Below are 20,000 nucleotides of genomic sequence, written 5' to 3'. Positions count from 1 at the left end.
TAGAATGTGATACTGCAGGAGGGTGTTTCATATTAGCTGCTGGAAGTACATGTGTGTGTTTGAGAGAGTTGAATATATTTGCATGCTGATTTGTTTACAAATGCTTCTGTTGCGTGCAAGTTCCTCTTCATACATGTTTAACCTAATTAGGCAAATACAGTATAAACATTAGCTATGAATTCATTCATAATCCATTCACATCCTTCATCCTTAAAACTATCCCGCCGTTCATTTTAATGCCACTGTTAATGGCGTTCTCCCAGTCTATTAATCTACTGGTAATTGCCCAGTCACAAAAGGGTCACTTAATTGATTAATTGGATCATTAATTGATTAATGAATTTATCATTCTTTCAATTTCCCACTCAAGCTTCCGTCAACCCATCCATTAATCTGCGATACACTGCAGCTTTTTACCATTTATCTGTAATACACAGTAACCCCACTTCTCTCCCTATAGTTGGTTGTTGCTCTCTGTCTCTGTCTCTGTCTCTGTCTTTCTTTCTCTCTCTCTCTCTCTCTCTCTCTCTCTCTCTCTCTCTCTCTCAGTCTCTCTGTGTTTCTCTGTGTTTCTCTGTGTTTCTCTGTCTCTGTGTTTCTATCTCTCTCTCTCTCTCTCTCTCTCTCTCTCTCTCTCTCTCTCTCTCTCTCTCTCTCTCTCTCTCTTCTCTGTGCCATTCCCCATTTATGATTTTTCACACCCTTACTGTCTATTCCATCCCCATATGGTTGGCTGGTGACCAAGCGGGTGGAATTTTCCATCCCCTTTTCATTGATCCAGTCACCCACCCATGATATGGCATTCATGGTTTTTTTTTACAATCTGCTGTGCTGTCCCTATGCTGTCCTACAATGACAAAGGACCTCCACTCACCAGAGTGGAAAACTGAGAAATGACCTCTGAAAATCACTGTCATCGTAAAGAGAATATTGTAGGCCTAAGGGTTTTTAAAAAAACGTTAGATGACTTCAGATATTTGGCTGCACAATCAAAGAGATATTGCTAAATAAATTGCCATTTGGCAAAACACAACCAGACGATGTTAATCAGGTCATATGGCTCTTCAAATTTACTAGGCTAGCCTTCGACCCAAAGTTACAGCCTTTCAGTCGCCACAGCGTCACAGCATGACTGGCAAGTTAGCTTCTGTACAGTAAGTGTTCCTCACCTGCTGTAGTAGGACTCCACTCCGAGAGCTTCGCGAGCGCTGGCCACATACTGCTCCAGAGACGAGCCTCCGGCGACACCCATGCCCAGGCCTCCTCCGCCCCCACCTCCTCCGCTGCCTGCCCCCTCCGGGAACTCTGGATCTCCTTCGGACACGCCCTCTCCCAGGTACACCTCATGGAACTTCAGGATACCTGTACATAGGATGTTGAGGCAGAGAAAGGAAAGAAAGAAAGAAAGAAAGAAAGAAAGAAAGAAAGAAAGAAAGAAAGAAAGAAAGAAAGAAAGAAAGAAAGATAGAAAGAAAGAAAGAAAGAAAGAAAGAAAGAAGAGATATACATGACTACAGGTACTACTCACAGTTATGCATCACTTTAATCCATAATAACATTATGACAATTACATAAACATGAACGTAACACCCCAACAATAAGACAGAAAAACTTTTGTGACTAGCACAAGGCCTAGTCAACTATCTACCCAGAACAAGCAAGTAAGGCGAAAATAAATTAGAAATAAATTGAGTGAATAAAACATAAAGACAGACTGCTGGATCCGTCTGTTGCAGTGGGTGTGGATTTGAATAGGGACAGAAGTGGGACGAAGGGAGTAGGGAATTAGGATGAGGATAGGAGAGGAACGGCAGTGGGGTTCAGTGGAAGCCGACAGGGAGGAGACAAAGGGGTTGGCTGTCCCGGGCACGGGGAGAGACAGGCGCCCAGAATCAGCTCCTCATAGCATTGTATTGACTCGAGTACTTCCAGATGACTTTATCCCGGGCCTGACTACAGCTGTTAGCGGGTATGGTGGGGTTGACTGTAGGTGTTCGTGACAGTGGGGTTGCAGAGCAAACAGGGCTGTTGAGACCACAAACTGACAAGGACATTTTTGGCATATAGTCAGCCAGCCAAGCTCCTAAAATAAATGTTTGATGGCATTTTCCGTTAAAAGTTGGCAACCATGCCAGAAGTTATCAGCATGGGCTAAGGTTTCAGAATCACCTGGTTGCCAACATGGAACTTGACCTTTAAGGTCAAATATGAAGGTCAAAAGGTTAACCACGGTCAAATAACAGTGTTATTTAGTTAAACATTGTTAAAAAGGTGTTAAAAGTGGGCAACCATGCCAGAGGTCATCAGCATGGACTAAGGATTCAGAATCAACTTGTTGCCAACACGGAACTTGACCTTTAGGGTCAAATTTGAAGGTCAAAAGATCAAAAACAATTTATTTTCTGGTTAGTCTATTTTGGGAACAGTATAGTTGCAGGGCAGGGCTCAGTCCACTGTATATGAAAGATGAACAGATCTAAAGTGTGGGGCATTCTCTAATACATTGAAACAAAAGAAACATGAATAGATAAAAAAGCATCTTCCCCTAAGGACTGTCAGCCCACCGGGAAAATGCCCAGTATGCCAGATTACCAGTTCAGCCCTGAGTACAAGGAAAAGGAGTGGCACCAGTTGGGCTGCTCTGCTCTTCTCAGAACAGTTAGCTAAACTGTCTCGGCACTAGCTGCAGAGCGGTTTACAGTACAGTTACCAACCACACGCACACACACACACACACACACACACACACACACACACACACACACACACACACACACACACACACACACACACACACACACGGACACGGACACGGACACACGGACACAGACACACGGACACGGACACACACACAGACACACACCCACGCAAATGCACAAGCGCGTGTATGGACACACACACACACACACACACACACACACACACACACACACACACACACACACACACACACACACACACACACACTCACACACACAGACACACAGACACAGACACACACACACACACACACACACACACACACACACACACACACACACACACACACACACACACACACACACACACACACACACACACCTTCACTGCATACCTTCACTGTCTCTGTGACATGCTTCTACATCCTGTACATGATTCTACTCACACAGCAACACACACACACACACACACACACACACACACACACACACACACACACACACACACACACACACACACACACACACACACACACACACACACACACACACACACACACACACACACACACACACACACACACACACACACACACACACACACACACACACACACACACACACACGCACACACAGCGAACATCGACTGACACTATTGTTGCAGGAGAATGTCATCATGAGCTAACTGTCACATGCAGAAGGCAGAGACCCAGATAAAGGATGACTGTAGATGCAGGTGCGGCTTGGCTTCGGTGCAGTGCTGGCTGACCTCCGTGCGGGAATCCTCTCTGTATACCCAGGGACGGATTATGTCTATGGGTCCCTGGGTCAGACAACAAGAAAGGCCCCAATTCATGTTGGTTTAGAAAATATTTTGTGCGGAAATAAGATACCTTTTTGTTGGTGGGGGTTCTCCCGCGAAAATGTGCAAAATACGGCAAAATAGTCGTGCAATTTTAATTATTACTGTTTTAACAAAAAAAAATCTGCCTTTATTTGTGATAGGGCTGTGAAGATATCGTCAGGAAGCGAGGAGAGAGAGAAGGGTTGGCAAAGGATCCAGGACGGAACCGAACCCAGGTCGCCGGTGTACCAGTGCAGTGCCCTACCGCTTGTGCCACGGCAGAGCCAAAAGTGCAATTTTAACGCAATATGAGAATGCCACTATAGCTCAATATATATTTTTCATCAACAGTGAATAATAATAACCTGGTATAGGTCTTACATGACGGTGATATTGTCATTGTACAGCGGAGGCTTGGGCTTCAGGTCCCCCTTAGTTCTTGGGCCCCTGGGCCTGGGCCCAGTAGGCCCGTGCAGTGACCTGTCCTTGTGTATACCCCACCAGCATTGCTCACTCTGCCAGTGTGCCTGGTCTTATCTGATAAGCCATAGCGCATTTACGAGGTAATGGGGAAAAATGGTCGATCCGTTAGCTATTTCACCATGGTATCATTACATCTGATTTGACCTACTCTTACTCTACACTGCCTTATCTTGACTGATAACAATGCACTCAGTATATAAAAAGTCGATCTGTTCGCCATTTCGGCGAACATTTGAACTGCTCTCTGAAACACTCTCACATTTATCTTCACTGATAAGAAATATTACAATGCATTAGGTAGAAGTAAAAAGTCAATATGTTTTAACGCAGTATCCATACTGCAAATATTTGAGTTACTCTCTGACAAACACCCTCATATAAGTGATAAGAGAGAGATGGGACATTTTATTCAGTGGAAAAAAAACATGTTATATCTGTATGTTTACACAGCATCCTCACAATGAAGATATGACCTCTTCTTTTTTAGCCAGTTTGACTCACACTTACATTGATCTCATGAGGTACCTGTAAGGCCAAATATTTTCTTAATTCTTCACAATAGACCATCTCTGGTAGCACCTACATAAATATTACACATATTGACAATGTACTGCTACTACTACTACTACCTCTACTACTAGTAGCTGTGGTAGGCCAAGCGCTATGTGATACAATATATTCATTGAAACATATCTACGCGAGGTAGGTGAACTGAAACATTGCTATTCTCACACTGCATGAATGATTAAGGCCTGATGTGAAATATCCTTCACCATTCAACTCTCTATTGTATAACACCACAGTCGTGAGGGAAAGCGGAGGATACACACACACACATGCACACACACCAAGGACTGGCTTGCGAAAAAAGAGACTCGTCCTTCAAACGCTTCATTGCAGAAAAAAAGAAAAGAAAAAAGAAAAGAAAACCATGCTTCAAAAGCTTCACTCGGAAGCACATTCAGGAATCTGAAGGGAGTTGCCAGCAGCAATTCCACAATCGTCTTTTTTTCTTCCTTTTCTCTTCTTTTCCTTTTTTTGTTCTCTTTTGCAGGCTCCTCAAATGGCTCCTCTTGAAAAATCAAAGGGAAAATGGAACAGGACTGCATCCAATCAACAGGCCCAATATGATATTTCTCCTCTCTTCTCTTCTCTTCTCTTCTCTTCTCCTCTCTGCCCTTCTCTTCTCTTCTCTTCTCTTCTCTTCTCTTCTCTTCTCTTCTCTTCTCTTCTCTTCTCTTCTCTTCTCTTCTCTTCTCTTCTCTTCTCTTCTCTTCTCTTCTCTTCTCTTCTCTTCTCTTCCCTTCTCTTCTCTTCTCTTCTCTGTGAAGTTGTGTATGTGCCTGCTCATTCAGGATACACATGGCTGAATCTACAGTCACTCCAGTAGTTTGTGTGTGTATCAGGGCTTGACACTGGCACCTGCCAACCGGCCAAATGCTGGTAAAACTTGGCTGTGGCTAGTAATAATTTCAGTGTCACTAGCCAATTTGGCTGGCAGCTTATTCCTTGGTATCACACACACATCATAGTAGCTTGTAGTCTGTTGTTTGCCTCTTGTGTATCAATTGCTTGTATTTAAGTTAAAGAAAAAGCCCAGTAACTCGAAAGTTTCTATACTTCCTTGTAGAAAGCTTTACACTTATCTTGCTTTAGCACCTCATTTTCTGAGGTAAGATGTACACTATCATGATAAAGAAAACAAAAACGATTTAAAATGTGTGGCTTGTGGAATACCTGAATGGCTAGTGACTCAGGGAAACTACTAGCCACAGTGGCTGGTGGGTGAAAAAGTTAATGTCAAGCCCTGGTGTGCATGCATATGTTTGTGTGTGTGTGTGTGTGTGTGTGTGTGTGTGTGTGTGTGTGTGTGTGTGTGTGTGTGTGTGTGTGTGTGTGTGTGTGTGTGTGTGTGTGTGTGTGTGTGTGTGTGTGTGTGTGTGTGCACGCGCGCAGTTAAGACATTGTCCAGTGCTTTTTGTTTGCGTCCTGTTTCTGTTCTGTATATGTATGTGGTGCAATTTAAGGAACTCCAGAGCCTTTCATTTGGGTACTGTTTCTATTTATGGTGTGTGTGTGTGTGTGTGTGTGTGTGTGTGTGTGTGTGTGTGTGTGTGTGTGTGTGTGTGTGTGTGTGTGTGTGTGTGTGTGTGTGTGTGTGTGTGTGTGTGTGTGTGTGTGTGTGTGTGTGTGTGTGTGTGTGTGCAAACACAACAGGTTTATGTGTGTGCATGACCACACAAAAGGTGCATCCATGTGTTATGGTAAGTACAAATTGTTTTGCATTGGGTGTGCACCAATGTGTTATCCACATGTGCACGTGTTTGTGTATGTGGGTGCACTCGTGCGTGTTACTGTGGGGTTTTAAATGCGTTTGAGTGTGTGTGTGTGTGTGTGAGTGTGTGTGTGTGTGTGTGTGTGTGTGTGTGTGTGTGTGTGTGTGTGTGTGTGTGTGTGTGTGTGTGTGTGTGTGTGTGTGTGTGTGTGTGTGTGTGTGTGTGTGTGTGTGTGTGTGCATCACAGCGTCTTTGAGGGAATAAAAATCTGTGCTCCATCACCCAGCTTTTCCACTACCACATGGTGCAAATCAGAGTAGGCTGTAAGGGTGTAAGAAAAGGACTTGCAAGTGTCCTCTGGACATTCTCTAGCATTGTCACGCATGCAAACACACATACACACAGGGAAGCTAGTAGGGGGGGACAAAGTGGTCTTTTGTCCCGGGCCCAGGGAGAGAAGGGGCCCAAAATTGGGTCCTCATTACACCGTATGTATTGGATGGGGGCCCTTTCAGATGAGTTTGTCCTGGTCCCGTAAAAAACTGTCAGCGGCCTTAAACACACACACACACACACACACACACACACACACACACACACACACACACACACACACACACACACACACACACACACACACACACACACACACACACACACACACACACACACACATTGCACACATTTAAAAACCAGTTACACAGTTACACGCTCGAGCGCACCCACATACACAAACACGTGCACATGTGGATAACACATTGGTGCACACCCAATGCAAAACAATTTGTACTTACCATAACACATGAATGCACCTTTTGTGTGCATTGGGACACGTATTGGGACACACTGACACGCATGTGCATGTATGTACTGTACTATCTGTATCAACTCACCGGCTCCCGGTGCGAGTAGCCAGCTATATAGGTACCCAGCCGCCAGGGAGAAGTAGAGCACGAGGGCCCGCTGCTTGTTGACCGAGTCCAGGATCTGCTCCACGGTGGCCGGGCTGCAGGCGTCCACGTCTTGCTGCCCCGTCTGCCGCTCCACCAGGAGGTCTGCGAAGGCCCGCGTGCGACCGCGCTCCGCCACCGCCAACGCCTCGTCATGGTGACCTGGAGGATAAAGAGGTCAAAGGTCAAATATTGTCTGGCGCTCCATTGGCAGGTCTGCAACGGCCCGCGTGCGACCATGCCATGCCACTGCCGACAGATAATCACGGTGACCTGGAGGATGTAGAGGTCAAAGGTGAAAGCGGAGGACATAAGGTCAAAGGTCGAAGGTCAAGTATTGTCTGGCGAAGGCCCGCGTGCGACTGTGCTCTGCTACGGCATATATCTCATTACGGTCATCTGGAGGATACAGAGGTCAAAGTTGAAAAGTCAAATATTGTCTGGCGCTCCACCAGGAGGTCGGTGAAGGCTCGCGTGCGACCGCAGCCCACCACTGCCAACGCGTCATCATGTTGGCCTGGAGATCCCACTTGGTCATTTCCATTCTGGTAAGAGCTAATTTATAACAGGGGTTGTGTCTTAATGGGTTAAATATTGTCTGTCTGTCGATGAATGGACAAATGAATGAATGAATGAATGAATGAATGAATGAATGAATGAATGAATGGATGAATGAATGAATGAATGAATGAATGAATGAATGAATGAATGAATGAATGAATGAATGAATGAATGAAGCATGTGTATATAAAACATTGTCATACTCAATTGTAACTGTAAGGTGATGCTTGGGCTGTTATTCATGGTGTGCTGGAGATATGAAAATGGAGGAAGGGAGCAAAGTGAAGAAAAAGGAGGGAGAGGGGTGTCAAAGATGGAACAAGAACTGAAGTTGTTTTGTTGAAGAATTTTTACAGTAATTGCTTTGGGTAGAGATAAAAAAAACACTTTCTCCTCCTGGTTCCCTGGAGATATGGGGATTGTGAAAGGTCAAAGCATCAATAGTGGGGTGTTGGGAGATTTTTTTAGTCTTGTCATATTCAATTATCATCCAACTATTTTTGACAGCTGTACGGCTTATGGGAGGGTAACAATGCCTGTAAACCACAGTGAATGCATCTTAACCCCTTAAGACACGGCATTATAAATTAGCTGTTACCAGAATGGCAATGACCAAGTCATAATGTATCACTAAAGGCCCCGTGCACTGTCATTGTAGTCTAGTACTATAGTAGTTAACTTTCAATGTCTATTACCGCGTGCCACAGGAGGTACGGCGTGCATTAAGGGGCTACCAGACTTTTTGGTCAATGGGTTATTATTAGTATACTATGGAATAATTCTGATGGCAGTATATTGCTTACAGTTCGACTTTCAGATGCACTGGCAGTGTGTGGTAGGGCAGCACAACAAACGTTGACAGTGCCACCCGCTATAAGTCAAAAGGATTTTCATTGGCTTTGCTATGGACAAGGACATGAGAGGTGTGTGACCACGTGTAAGCAGTGTAAACGCTGGACAACAACAGTCGGGTGCAGAAGGGCAGTGAATGGATCGGATGGGGAGAACAGGCCTAGGGAGTCGATTACAGAGACTGACGAGCACACTGTGGAGGGCGTGATAAGAAGAGGTGTGCAGTTGTGTTTGTGTGCGTGTGTGTGTGTTTGTGTTTGTGTGTGCACGTGTGTGTGTGTGTGTGTGTGTGTGTTTGGGGGGCAGGTAGTGGATTTCCGAGGCTGACAAACACCCTCTGCAGGGCTTGATAGGAGGAAGTCTGCAGGTGTGTGTGTCTGTGTGTGTCTGTGTCTGTGTGTGTGTGTGTGTGTGTGTGTGTGTGTGTGTGTGTGTGTGTGTGTGTGTGTGTGTGTGTGTGTGTGTGTGTGTGTGTGTGTGTGTGTGTGTGTGTGTGTGTGTGTGTGTGTGTGTGTGTGTGTGTGTGGGTAGTTGATTACCAAGGCTGACGAGCACTCTCTGCAGGGCCTGATAGGAGGAGGTCTGCAGGTCGAAGAGCGACAGCTTGTAGTCCGAGCTGTGCTGAGCCTCATGACGAATCCCCTCGAACAGCACAGACGCCCGATACAGCTAGGAAGAGAAAACACACACACACACACACACACACACACACACACACACACACACACACACACACACACACACACACACACACACACACACACACACACACACACACACACACACACACACACACACACACACACAGACACACACACAGAGAGAGAGAGAGAGAGAGAGAGAGAGAGAGAGAGAGAGAGAGAGAGAGAGAGAGAGAGAGAGAGAGAGAGAGAGAGAGAGAGAGAGAGAGAGAGAGAGAGAGCATTATTGTCTGATTTGAAATCATTATCTCTATAATGATCAAAGAGACAAACACTGATAATAAAAAATGAATCCTCAGTCTACAACACAAAGGCATGCAGTTCCCCAAAAATCTCTGTAGGTGGCAGCAGTGCCACAGACAGCCCTGTTGTGCTGCTTGACTGACGCCTCAAGTCTCTCGCATTGCTTTCTCCTTCCAGTCCACCCACAGTCAAAACCCAAGCCAAAGCCATAGCCACAGCCAGAGTCTACTACTCCTACCCCCTTTCCAATGCCTCTCCGTGGGGGTTGCAGAGCAGCTGGTTGTAGTGCAATGCATCCAGAGCTGGACAAGGAAAAACAGAAAAACAGGCTGGGTATTTTTCACCGGTCCACCAGGAATGGAGAGAGACAACAAAGTGTGTGCCAATATTTTTAGACATCGAATATCAGCTATTTTGACTACAACAGCCAAAATTCTTGATGTTACTATTTCAGACAGGCCTGCTGTAGTGGTACGAGGACTGATACAGTACCATTGTGGGGAGGGTCAGACCAAACTCAACATTAGCACACCGGGCAATCCAGTCATGATTGCATCCAAAACACCACTATACAGCTCCAACTCAGTCCAGTTCAGCCCATCTCTGCGCTCCACAGCTTCTCCCTGAGGCCCTACAAAAAACCTCTGCATACCACTTTGCAATGTGCCCACTGCATTTCTGCACATTAAATCCAACCTCCATAAACTCCTCATATGCATGCTGGAATGTGCACATTCACTCCTCTGTTTACACTGCAGAACTGTATGTTCAAGTGTGCATGTGCGCCCATGACACATGTAGCTGAATGAAGGAGTATGATGGAAATCATTGAGCATGTTGCTTACAACTTACACACTGCTGCTGGTGTACTTGACAGACCTTTTTATATTTATTTTCTTCAAAATGCTACTATTACCATGTCAGAACGCTATAAAGGACTTTTTTTAGGAAAAGCACAAAAACACAACAAATACCTCTTAATGTATGTCCTCTACAAGTCTTCTGTTGTCCAGTCTTGCACTTTAAATGTCTGTATGAGCACTGTCTATGTCCATACTGTCTTAAGTCCATGTATAAGTACTGTCTATGTCTATACTGTCTATGTCCTTACCTTAATTAGTCTATGTCTGTATGGGAAAGCAAGAAATGTAATTTCAAATTCTTTGTATGACCAGTGCATGTAAAGAAATTGACAATAAAACCTACTTGACTTGACTTGACAACGGCGTCTGAATGTACTGTAGGCATGTGTACAATAGGGAATACATATTTTTTTTCCTGTCCCATGCACATCCATGACACTTCCAAGGTGTTTCAAGCTAAACCTTGCAAGGAACATATTCATGCAAGACTTTTTCCACACTGCTGACATACTGTTTGTAGTATGTGTGTTCATGATGCATGTAACTGAATGACTATGCAAATGCTTTGGAGTCATTGAGTGCTTAGCAGGTTGGTGTACATTGGTGTGTGCATGTAGGTAGGCTACTCTATGTAAAGAAGGAGTCAGTAGAAGGAGTCAAAGAAGGAGTCATTATCCCTGCTCCATGCAAATTTCACGTAACCTGGTTCTCACGCGATCTGGAACATTGTCAATCGCTTAGCTCTGGAAAGGCGTGGGTGTGTTCAAAACAGCTCGAACCTGATTGGAGAATTCACGTGGCTTTTTAAAAAATCACGTAATACTTCAACCACTGACTTGTATATACCCCGCGCCGCGATCCCACCCCGCGTTTCTGATTGGACGGGCTGAGAAATATCTGATTCCGTTTGGGCTCGTCTAAGATTTCCAGACCCTTGTGCGAGCGCACAAAGTTTAACAAAGATGCACGAAGCACGAAGGGTCTGCGTGAGAGCCAGGCTACATTCCATGCAACCTCCATGACGCTTCCAAGATGTCTTGACCAGGACCTTGCAACGAGCAATCATGGTGCAGTCATGGTGCAGAAAAAACCCCAGTAACTCCTGCTGTACATTCCTATGTCATGTCATACTGCAGAGCTGTATGTTCATTGTGTATGTGGCTGAATGACAAGGAGTGCATTGGGAATCGTTGCGCATTTAGCATGTTGCTGTACATCAGTGCATACAGTACATATACATTAGGTATACTATGTACGGGAGGAGCCACTTATTTTTCTCGTTCCATGTGCATAGTGTGGTACAGTATGTAGCTGAACGATAAGCGGTGCATTGGGAATTGTTGAGTATTTAGCATGTTGCTGCACATTTGGGTGTGAAACAGAGCAAGAGCACACTCTCAAGATGGAGATCCCCAGGTGGCAGTGGAGCGCAGGGTTTTTTTTTGGCTCACTGAGAGAGAGAGAGAGATAGAGAGAGAGAGAGAGAGAGAGAGAGAGAGAGAGAGAGAGAGAGAGAGAGAGAGCAAGAGAGAGAGAGAGCAAGAGAGAGAGAGAATGAGATAGAGAGTGAGGGTGAGAGATAGAGGGGTAATTTTATGCTGCTTTCACTACTGCTTCTCTGTAGTTCTACTTGCACCTCTGTGATTCACAAGTGAATTTCAGCCTGTGTTTCGTTTTCGCTCTCATTACGAGCTTTGAGACAAATGGTGTGTGCAAAAGCAGCACGACATCAGAAAACCACTTCTCCCCTCATCTTCCGTAAACACGCGTGCGCTGTGCTGTGTGTGTGTGTGTGTGTGTGTGTGTGTGTGTGTGTGTGTGTGTGTGTGTGTGTGTGTGTGTGTGTGTGTGTATGTGTGTGGTGTGTGTGTGTGTGTGTGTGTGTGTGTGTGTGTGTGTGTGTGTGTGTGTGTGTGTGACTGTGTGTGTGTGTGTGTGTGTGTGTGTGTGTGTGTGTGTGTGTGTGTGTGTGTGTGTGTGTGTGTGCGTGTGTGTGTTTGTGTGTGTGCGCACCCGCCCTACCGTACTCTTGTAAGAAGTGTGTGTACGAGTGTATAGTGTGGTTTGGTGTGGCATTTGGGAATCGAGCTTCAGAGAGCAGAAAAACGCAGAGGAAAAGCTCAGTTCTGCACGTTTATCGCTGCCTACTGTATTTTCTGGTTTTCCCATGGTCTTCTGTTTCTGTGTGTGTGTGTGTGTGTGTGTGTGTGTGTGTGTGTGTGTGTGTGTGTGTGTGTGTGTGTGTGTGTGTGTGTGTGTGTGTGTGTGTGTGTGTGTGTGTGTGTGTGTGTGTGTGTGTGTGCGTGTGCGTGTGTGTATAAGTGTATGTGCGTGTGTATGCATGTGCATGTGTGTGTAGAAACGTTTCTCTCTCTCAGCGTGTTCCGGGGTGGTCGTGAATAATTTGTGGACCTGTTGAGCAGTGCAGACACCTCGTGCTGCTTTCAGTCAAAAAGATGAGAAGCCACGCTGCCCTACTTTTTATGCTGCCCCCCCCCTCACTCGTTCATACATGCGCATGCACAAACATACACACATGGGCATACATGCATGCGCTCACACATGTGTAAACACACACACACACGCACACACACACACACACACGTTGCACCTTCCACCTCGTTTTCATCAAGCCAGCAAGCAAGCTAGGAAGCCCAAGTGCCGGAAATCCACCATTGGAATTAAAAGAGCCATGCCACGCATTCAGAATTCATAACGGTTAGCCTACACTACACTCACAGTTACTGTAGGCTATAGCACGGCGGGTGATTCGACTGACTGAGTGATTGGCGATTTCCACACCCGGCTGTCTCGACTTGAAACGGGTGGGGGGGTCGAGGAAGGTGTGCGGTTAAGCCTCAGTCGCCCACGGCTCAGACGGCACTGGTGTATGTGTGTGTGTGTGTCTGTGCGTGTGTGCTCTCGTGTGTCTGCAGTTTGAGCTGCATATTGATGAGCAAGTTAGAATTTGTGATCTCTCCACATGAGAAGTGGCTAACTCCAAACTGGGCTACTGCGTGTCAATACCTTACTTGGCTGGGCTGACGAAGTATTGAGTAGCAAGTATTGGGTTGTTGAAAGCATTTCCAATTATTTATAAGGCATTTTTTAAAGCACGTTTAGACACCCAGCACTGCTCTTTGCTGAACTGACACGTTTGAGTTTTTAAACCAATCAGTCATTTTGTGCAGTAGTCTCGTTGCGGCGATTTGGAAGACATGATTAATTTTCTACAGGTGTTGTTGACAACATTTAAGGCCATTTCCTGCAGCCTGAAGGCAAACACACCAGCTGGCGAGAGTCAGGTTAATCACTTACTGTGAATTACTATAACAATAGCACATTACCATTGTCATTCAACATGGCTACAGTAGGAATGTCAGACAGAGAGAGAAGAACAAAAATCACGAGTATAGTGTTACCTAAAGCGACCGTAGATAAATAACCTTTAAGTTAATTAAAGGCAGATGAAAATACGGAAAACTACCACTGCTAAGGCTAAGCACAGCTCGCTACTGGAACAGGTGACAGTATTGGGCCATGACACATGCAGCCAAAAATGCGGTCTGCTTAAAGAGGCTGATCACGAGGTAATTCGCTCAAGCATTAATGACACACACGTGTATTTCAGGCTAATTGCAACAAGCTGTGTACTGTGCAGCAAGTGCAAGGAGGGGTGTGTGTGTGTGTGTGTGTGTGTGTCTGTCTGTCTGTGGCCATGCACTGAGGTTACCATGAAACAGCACAACACAACATAACACACCACAAACTAGCACAGCAGTCGGTTGATACTTTAACCTCTTTACTGTAAAAAAAATATGCACACACACACACACACACACACACACACACACACACACACACACACACACACACACACACACACACACACACACACACACACACACACACACACACACACACACACACACACACACACACACACACACACACACACACACACACACACACACGCACACTCCACAGCAGCAAGTTCTGTGGTCAGCAGAAATGCTCCCTGCGTGAAATCGGGTCAGTTTTTTGGACACCCACAGCCACGGGACGGACTAGCATTCATCACTCCGGCCCACTTCTGTGTGCAAATGGGACGATAATAACATCTTATTTACAAAGTACATTACAGTGAGAAGAGCACTCAGCAGGCTGCCACCATCATGCAACACGACCACCACCACCACTGCCACAACGAATAAGCAAAAGAAAACATGAAGAGGACAAAAAGAAAAAAAAAACAAAGGAATGAGAGGAAGAATGAGGAATGACAGGAAGAAAGCAAGGATGATGAATGAGAGGAAGAAAATTAAAAGGAGCTGAGAAGTGGGAGGACATTGTGATTATAATAGCAACATGTTGTATCCTAAATGCATTACAGTAGCCCTATTTCCATCAACAAGATGATTCACTTTAATGTGATGCGCATCAAGAAGTTAGTGCGACACATGTGATGGAAAGACTGCAACACACATTTGCTTTGTCGCAAGTTAACTTGCTCAGAATATATGGTTTTGGGGGAAGTTGTATTGCTACAGAAGTGACGGAAAAGTTTTGATGTGATATAGAATAGCCACACAGGCGCAGAAGCTACGACTGCACCTAGCTCGTTCCAACACTTGCTCGAACACCTGGTGTTGCGTCTCGTGTAGGATGTTCTCTATTTTCGAGATTCTAATCACATACAGTGCATTCTATTCTGCTAAAATGTTGATGGAAAATAGCCTGGTGAATTAGAAAAATGCGCATTAACACAGTTGGCTGTGGCGGACACATCTTATATCACGACAACATGATGCGCTTTCACTTTTAATTCGCCTCAGAATCTGATGGAAAACGCAGTAGTAGTAGGAACAACACCCAGATGGACACCACCACTGTCACTTAGCCTTCATGGGCCCACCTATGGCTGAATGGGCTGACAATGTGTGTAAACCGAATCAGTTGCTTACAAAAGCTTTGAAGTCAGTCGCCAAGCTAACAGTCACCACCACTGCCACAATAGTACAATACACGCAAGTGAGGGAAAACACGAAGATGAAAAAAAATAGAAAAAACGGGAAGAAGAAGAAGAAAAAGAAGAAGAAGAAGAAGAAGAAGAAGAAGAAGAAGAAGAAGAAGAAGAAGAAGAAGAAGAAAATGTCTCGTTTAAGTGCATTAACACAGAACTGGCCACAGCCACCATCATCACCACCACTACCACAACAAATTAGCAAGGGAAAACATGAAGAAAAAGAAAAAAAAGACAGGAATGAGAGGAAGGCAGGAAAAAAGATGATGAGACGAGAGGAGAAGCGCAACATTGGGATTATCCATTTAATAACCTGATCCTCCCCAAAGCTGGCGCATTGTACGGTTCAGTAAAGGCTTCCGGCTGATGGCTCATATGCATGAGCATGTTTTAATCACTCCATGAGCACTTTACTTCACAAAGGGCTTTTCTCGTAGGCTATTGGGGTGTGTGAGCGCTTCTGACTGACTGTGCAATTGTACTATATTGTACGTAGGGCTGGGTATTGTAGTTATGTTCCTGTATCGATTCGATTTCGATTCTGAGGGTTTTGAATCGATTAATCACGATTCGATTCGATTCAATTCGATTCACTCCGAATCGATTCAATCCGTTCCCTTTTTGGTGCAAGGATTTCCCCCAAAAGAAGCTGTTGCCTATTTTTATATAAAAATGTCAAAGGGCTGTGGCTTGACAGTGTTAACAGATTGCTTATTTGTAATAAGTAGGCCTAGGCCTAATTAACTAATACCTACTGGGTATTTTCCATAGACCTAAATGAAACAAAAAGAACAAAAAGAAAAAGAGCAAAAAAATCGATTTTGTGCCCTGTGAATCGATTATGTGAATTTTAAATGATATCGATCGATTATCGATTGAATCGATTATTTCACCCAGCCCTAATTGTACGTGTAGGCCTACATGCCTGTGCGATCCATGTTTTTCAAGTGTTTGAATAATTTCCACCGCTTTTCATGCTGAGCCCACATGGTGGTGAGTGTGTGTGTGTGTGTGTGTGTGTGTGTGTGTGTGTGTGTGTGTGTGTGTGTGTGTGTGTGTGTGTGTGTGTGTGTGTGTGTGTGTGTGTGTGTGTGTGTGTGTGGTGTGTGTGTGTGTGTGTGTGTGTGTGTGTGTGTGTGTGCGTGCGTGCGTGCGTGCGTGCGTGTGCGTGCATGTGTGTGTGTGTGTGTGAGCGTGCGTGCGTGCGTGCGTGTCTGTGTGTGTGTGTGTGTGTGTGTGTGTGTGTGTGTGTGTGTGTGTGTGTGTGTGTGTGTGTGTGTGTGTTTTATACACCCCTGGTAAAACAGGATGTTAACAGCATGAGGTAGACTAGCTGATAATGAACATGTACATGGACGTGCTTCTATCTTCATCTCCATCTGTCCAACGTGTATTCAGATGCATACTATACTACTGCATATATCACGATGGATAGAACGTCTTCTTCTACATTGGGCGTACAGGGGGCGTTTGACCAAAAAAGGTTGAGAACAACTGTACTACAGTACGCACATTAATTAATGGACATATTTATGTATTTTCACCTACAGTGTATTTCTGGCAGTTTCTCTTCTCTTTTTCTCTCTTTCTCTCTTTCTCTCTCTCTCTTTCTCTCTCTCTCTCTCTCTCTCTCTCTCTCTCTCTCTCTCTCTCTCTCTCTCTCTCTCTCTCTCTCTCTCTCTCTCTCTCTCTCTCTCTCTCTCTCTGTCTCTCCTCAGCTCCAAGAGCTTAATTAACATAAAAGCGAAAGGGCAGCCATATTGTTTATTTGTAATTGTGTATTCATATCCACACATACATTATTATACATCACGAATGGGAAATGGCACTATCCATCAGCCAAATGCTTTTTCTTTGTTAATTGCGTGTTTTTTTTCGTAATTTCGCCCATTTTCTATATTACTCTTCTCTATTCATCTTCATGGTTCATCTCTCTTCTCCTCTCTTCTCTTCTCCTCTCTTCTCTTCTCTTCTCTTCACTTCTCTTCTCTTCTCATTCCCTCTCCTCTTCTCTTCTATCCTCTTCTCTCCTCTATCTCCCATGGATTCCATTCATCACTGCCTACACTGTATCTTCTGGCTTCTCCCACAGTTTCCTGTTGAGACCCACAGTCACAGCAGTGTGTGTGTGTGTGTGTGTGTGTGCGTGTGTGCGTGCGTGTGTGTGTGTGTGTGTGTGTATGTGTGTGTGTGTGAGTGCGTGTGCGTGTGCGTGTGCGTGTGCGTGTGCGTGTGCGTGTGCGTGTGCGTGCGCGTGCGCATGCGCGTGTGTGTCTGTGTCTTTGTCTGTCTGTCCGTGTTTGTGTGCATGTATGCGTGCATGTGTGTGTCTCCTGGCTGGATGCTGCCATAAGTACCTGGCTTGCTGTGTGTGTGTGTGTGTGTGTGTGTGTGTGTGTGTGTGTGTGTGTGTGCGAGTGTGTGTGCGAGTGTGTGTGTGTGTGTGTGTGTGTGTGTGTGTGTGTGTGTGTGTGTGTGTGTGTGTGTACAGGTGCTTGGCTGGCTCATTGCAACAGCAGCAGGCTGAGCCCTGAATTATTGATAAGGTGTACAGCAGGCTGGCGGCCCGTGCTGTCTTGTCCTGTCCTGTCGTGTCCTATTATGTTCGGCACTGAATCAACACACGTCACGTCCCCTGCATACCCAATCACTGACAAACCCGGAGATGTAAGAAATGAAAGAAAGTTGCTTGATCATTAAGACAAAGGTAAAAATGAGAAAACGAATGTGGAGATTCCTGGTGGAACATATTGGAGTGTCGTCTGAGACCGTTTTATTCCATTCATTTTTTCTTCTTTTTTTTTTTTTTAAATTAACATCATTCCTCTTCTCAATTCGGATCAAGACATCCTCATTTCATTGCATTTTTTCCTCTTTCTAATACTTTTTGTCATTTTCATCAGAACCGCAATCATTTTCTGTTTTATTAATGTTATTATTAAATGTGAAAATGAGACGTGCCATCAGTGGCATAATTGCGAGGGAAATTGAACCAGTTAACAAGATGGTGGTTCAATCATTCTCCTGACATAATGTGAGCGGGGTACAAAGTACCTTTTGGTAGCTAGGCTATAGCCTAATGGTTCCCTAACTGGGGGGTCAGGACCCCTAGAGGGGTGGCGAAGGTAACTCATATAGAAGTTAACAGATAAATTCCATAAAATAGATAAGTAGCTCAATTTACGTGGTTAGTGATAGGCCACTGCTCTTTGCAATGCATGGTTATACCAGAGATTCTTTAAGTATATAGAGATATGCCAATGTAAAAGGTTGCTATGGTCACCTAACATGACCAAGTTCTGGTCTGCCTAAAGGGCCGTGTCATAACGCTCCTAGCATTGAATAGAACAGTCCTTAGGTCTGCCTAGGTCTGCCTAAAGGGGGATTCCCCCCCTTGCAATAATAGAACCCGGAAACAATGGGCCAATGGAACCTCTCTCTCTCTACTCTCTCTGGCTATACTCTCCCTTTGAGTGATGTGCAGCAGAAGGCACTGAAGTTGCACCATAGTTTCTTGACTACACTCAGAGCCATGGACGTTAGAGTTAGGCTAATCCCATTAACCTCTGTTTTCCATTTTACGAAACAATAGTGGCTCATGGAGCCTTTGACAAATAGATCGCCATTGAGATAGCTCCAAAATAGAAGTGTGCGTCAAACACAGAACGTGCACAGAAAGTAAGCATAAATTCTCCCTTAATAGTCACCGACACATAACACCTTGGAAGTCTCATGGTAGTCACATGTGCATATATAATATAATATAATACCATATAATAGGTCAAATGCTTTATCTGCCAGTCATAACGCTACAAATAACGGCTGTTACAATGAAAGAAAACAATTCAGTGAAACACTTTGGAACATACAGTAGGAACAGAGTGACCTGATTTGATATGTGTACGATGGACAGCAAATCTACAGAAAATGCATATTGAACACACAAGACAGACATCATCTCGCCCCGTCTCTTCTGCTTTTAGGTTCAAGTATTCAAGAGATCTTTGGGCAAACAAACACACACACACACACACACACACACACACACACACACACACACACACACACACACACACACACACACACACACACACACACACACACACACACACACACACACACACACACACACACACACACACACACACACACAGTAAGTGTATGCTATGCCTCTGCTATATTGGCACTGGCAGGTAAGTCTGTGGGTGTATTGGACAGGGCAGCTCTTTATCGGTCTGTATCCCCTCCCCACACACTAGCCAGACACACAGACATTCTCTGGTGGAGGCGTAGTGGAGAGAAGGCTCCCTTCTCTAAGGTCTAAGGATAACTCCACTTCCCTGCTGAATGAACACACACAGACACCTAGACCCATGCACGCACGCACACACACGCACGCGCATGCACGCGCACGCACGCACGCACACACACACACACACACACACACACACACACACACACACACATACACAATCTTTCTTCCTCCAGGTAGCCCCTGGCCTGGA

At 45.0% G+C, this 20,000-nt stretch overlaps 1 protein-coding gene across 2 annotated transcripts in view; it reads right to left on the bottom strand.

Moving 5' to 3' along the window:
- LOC134436928 (tetratricopeptide repeat protein 28-like) overlaps positions 1-20,000 on the bottom strand; it is a 420,849-nt gene that overhangs the window by 42,559 nt on the left and 358,290 nt on the right. For both annotated transcript variants that reach the window (XM_063186277.1, XM_063186278.1), the window contains exons 16-18: positions 9,205-9,334; positions 7,196-7,414; positions 1,170-1,362 (exon numbers count right to left, since the gene is read on the bottom strand). In XM_063186277.1, coding sequence (XP_063042347.1) covers positions 1,170-1,362; positions 7,196-7,414; positions 9,205-9,334 — 542 coding nt within the window. The remainder of the gene's footprint in view (positions 1-1,169; positions 1,363-7,195; positions 7,415-9,204; positions 9,335-20,000) is intronic.

Source organism: Engraulis encrasicolus, chromosome 21 (genome assembly GCF_034702125.1).
Source record: "Engraulis encrasicolus isolate BLACKSEA-1 chromosome 21, IST_EnEncr_1.0, whole genome shotgun sequence".
NCBI classification, from domain to species: domain Eukaryota; kingdom Metazoa; phylum Chordata; class Actinopteri; order Clupeiformes; family Engraulidae; genus Engraulis; species Engraulis encrasicolus.
This window is presented reverse-complemented; position numbering and strand designations above follow the sequence as displayed.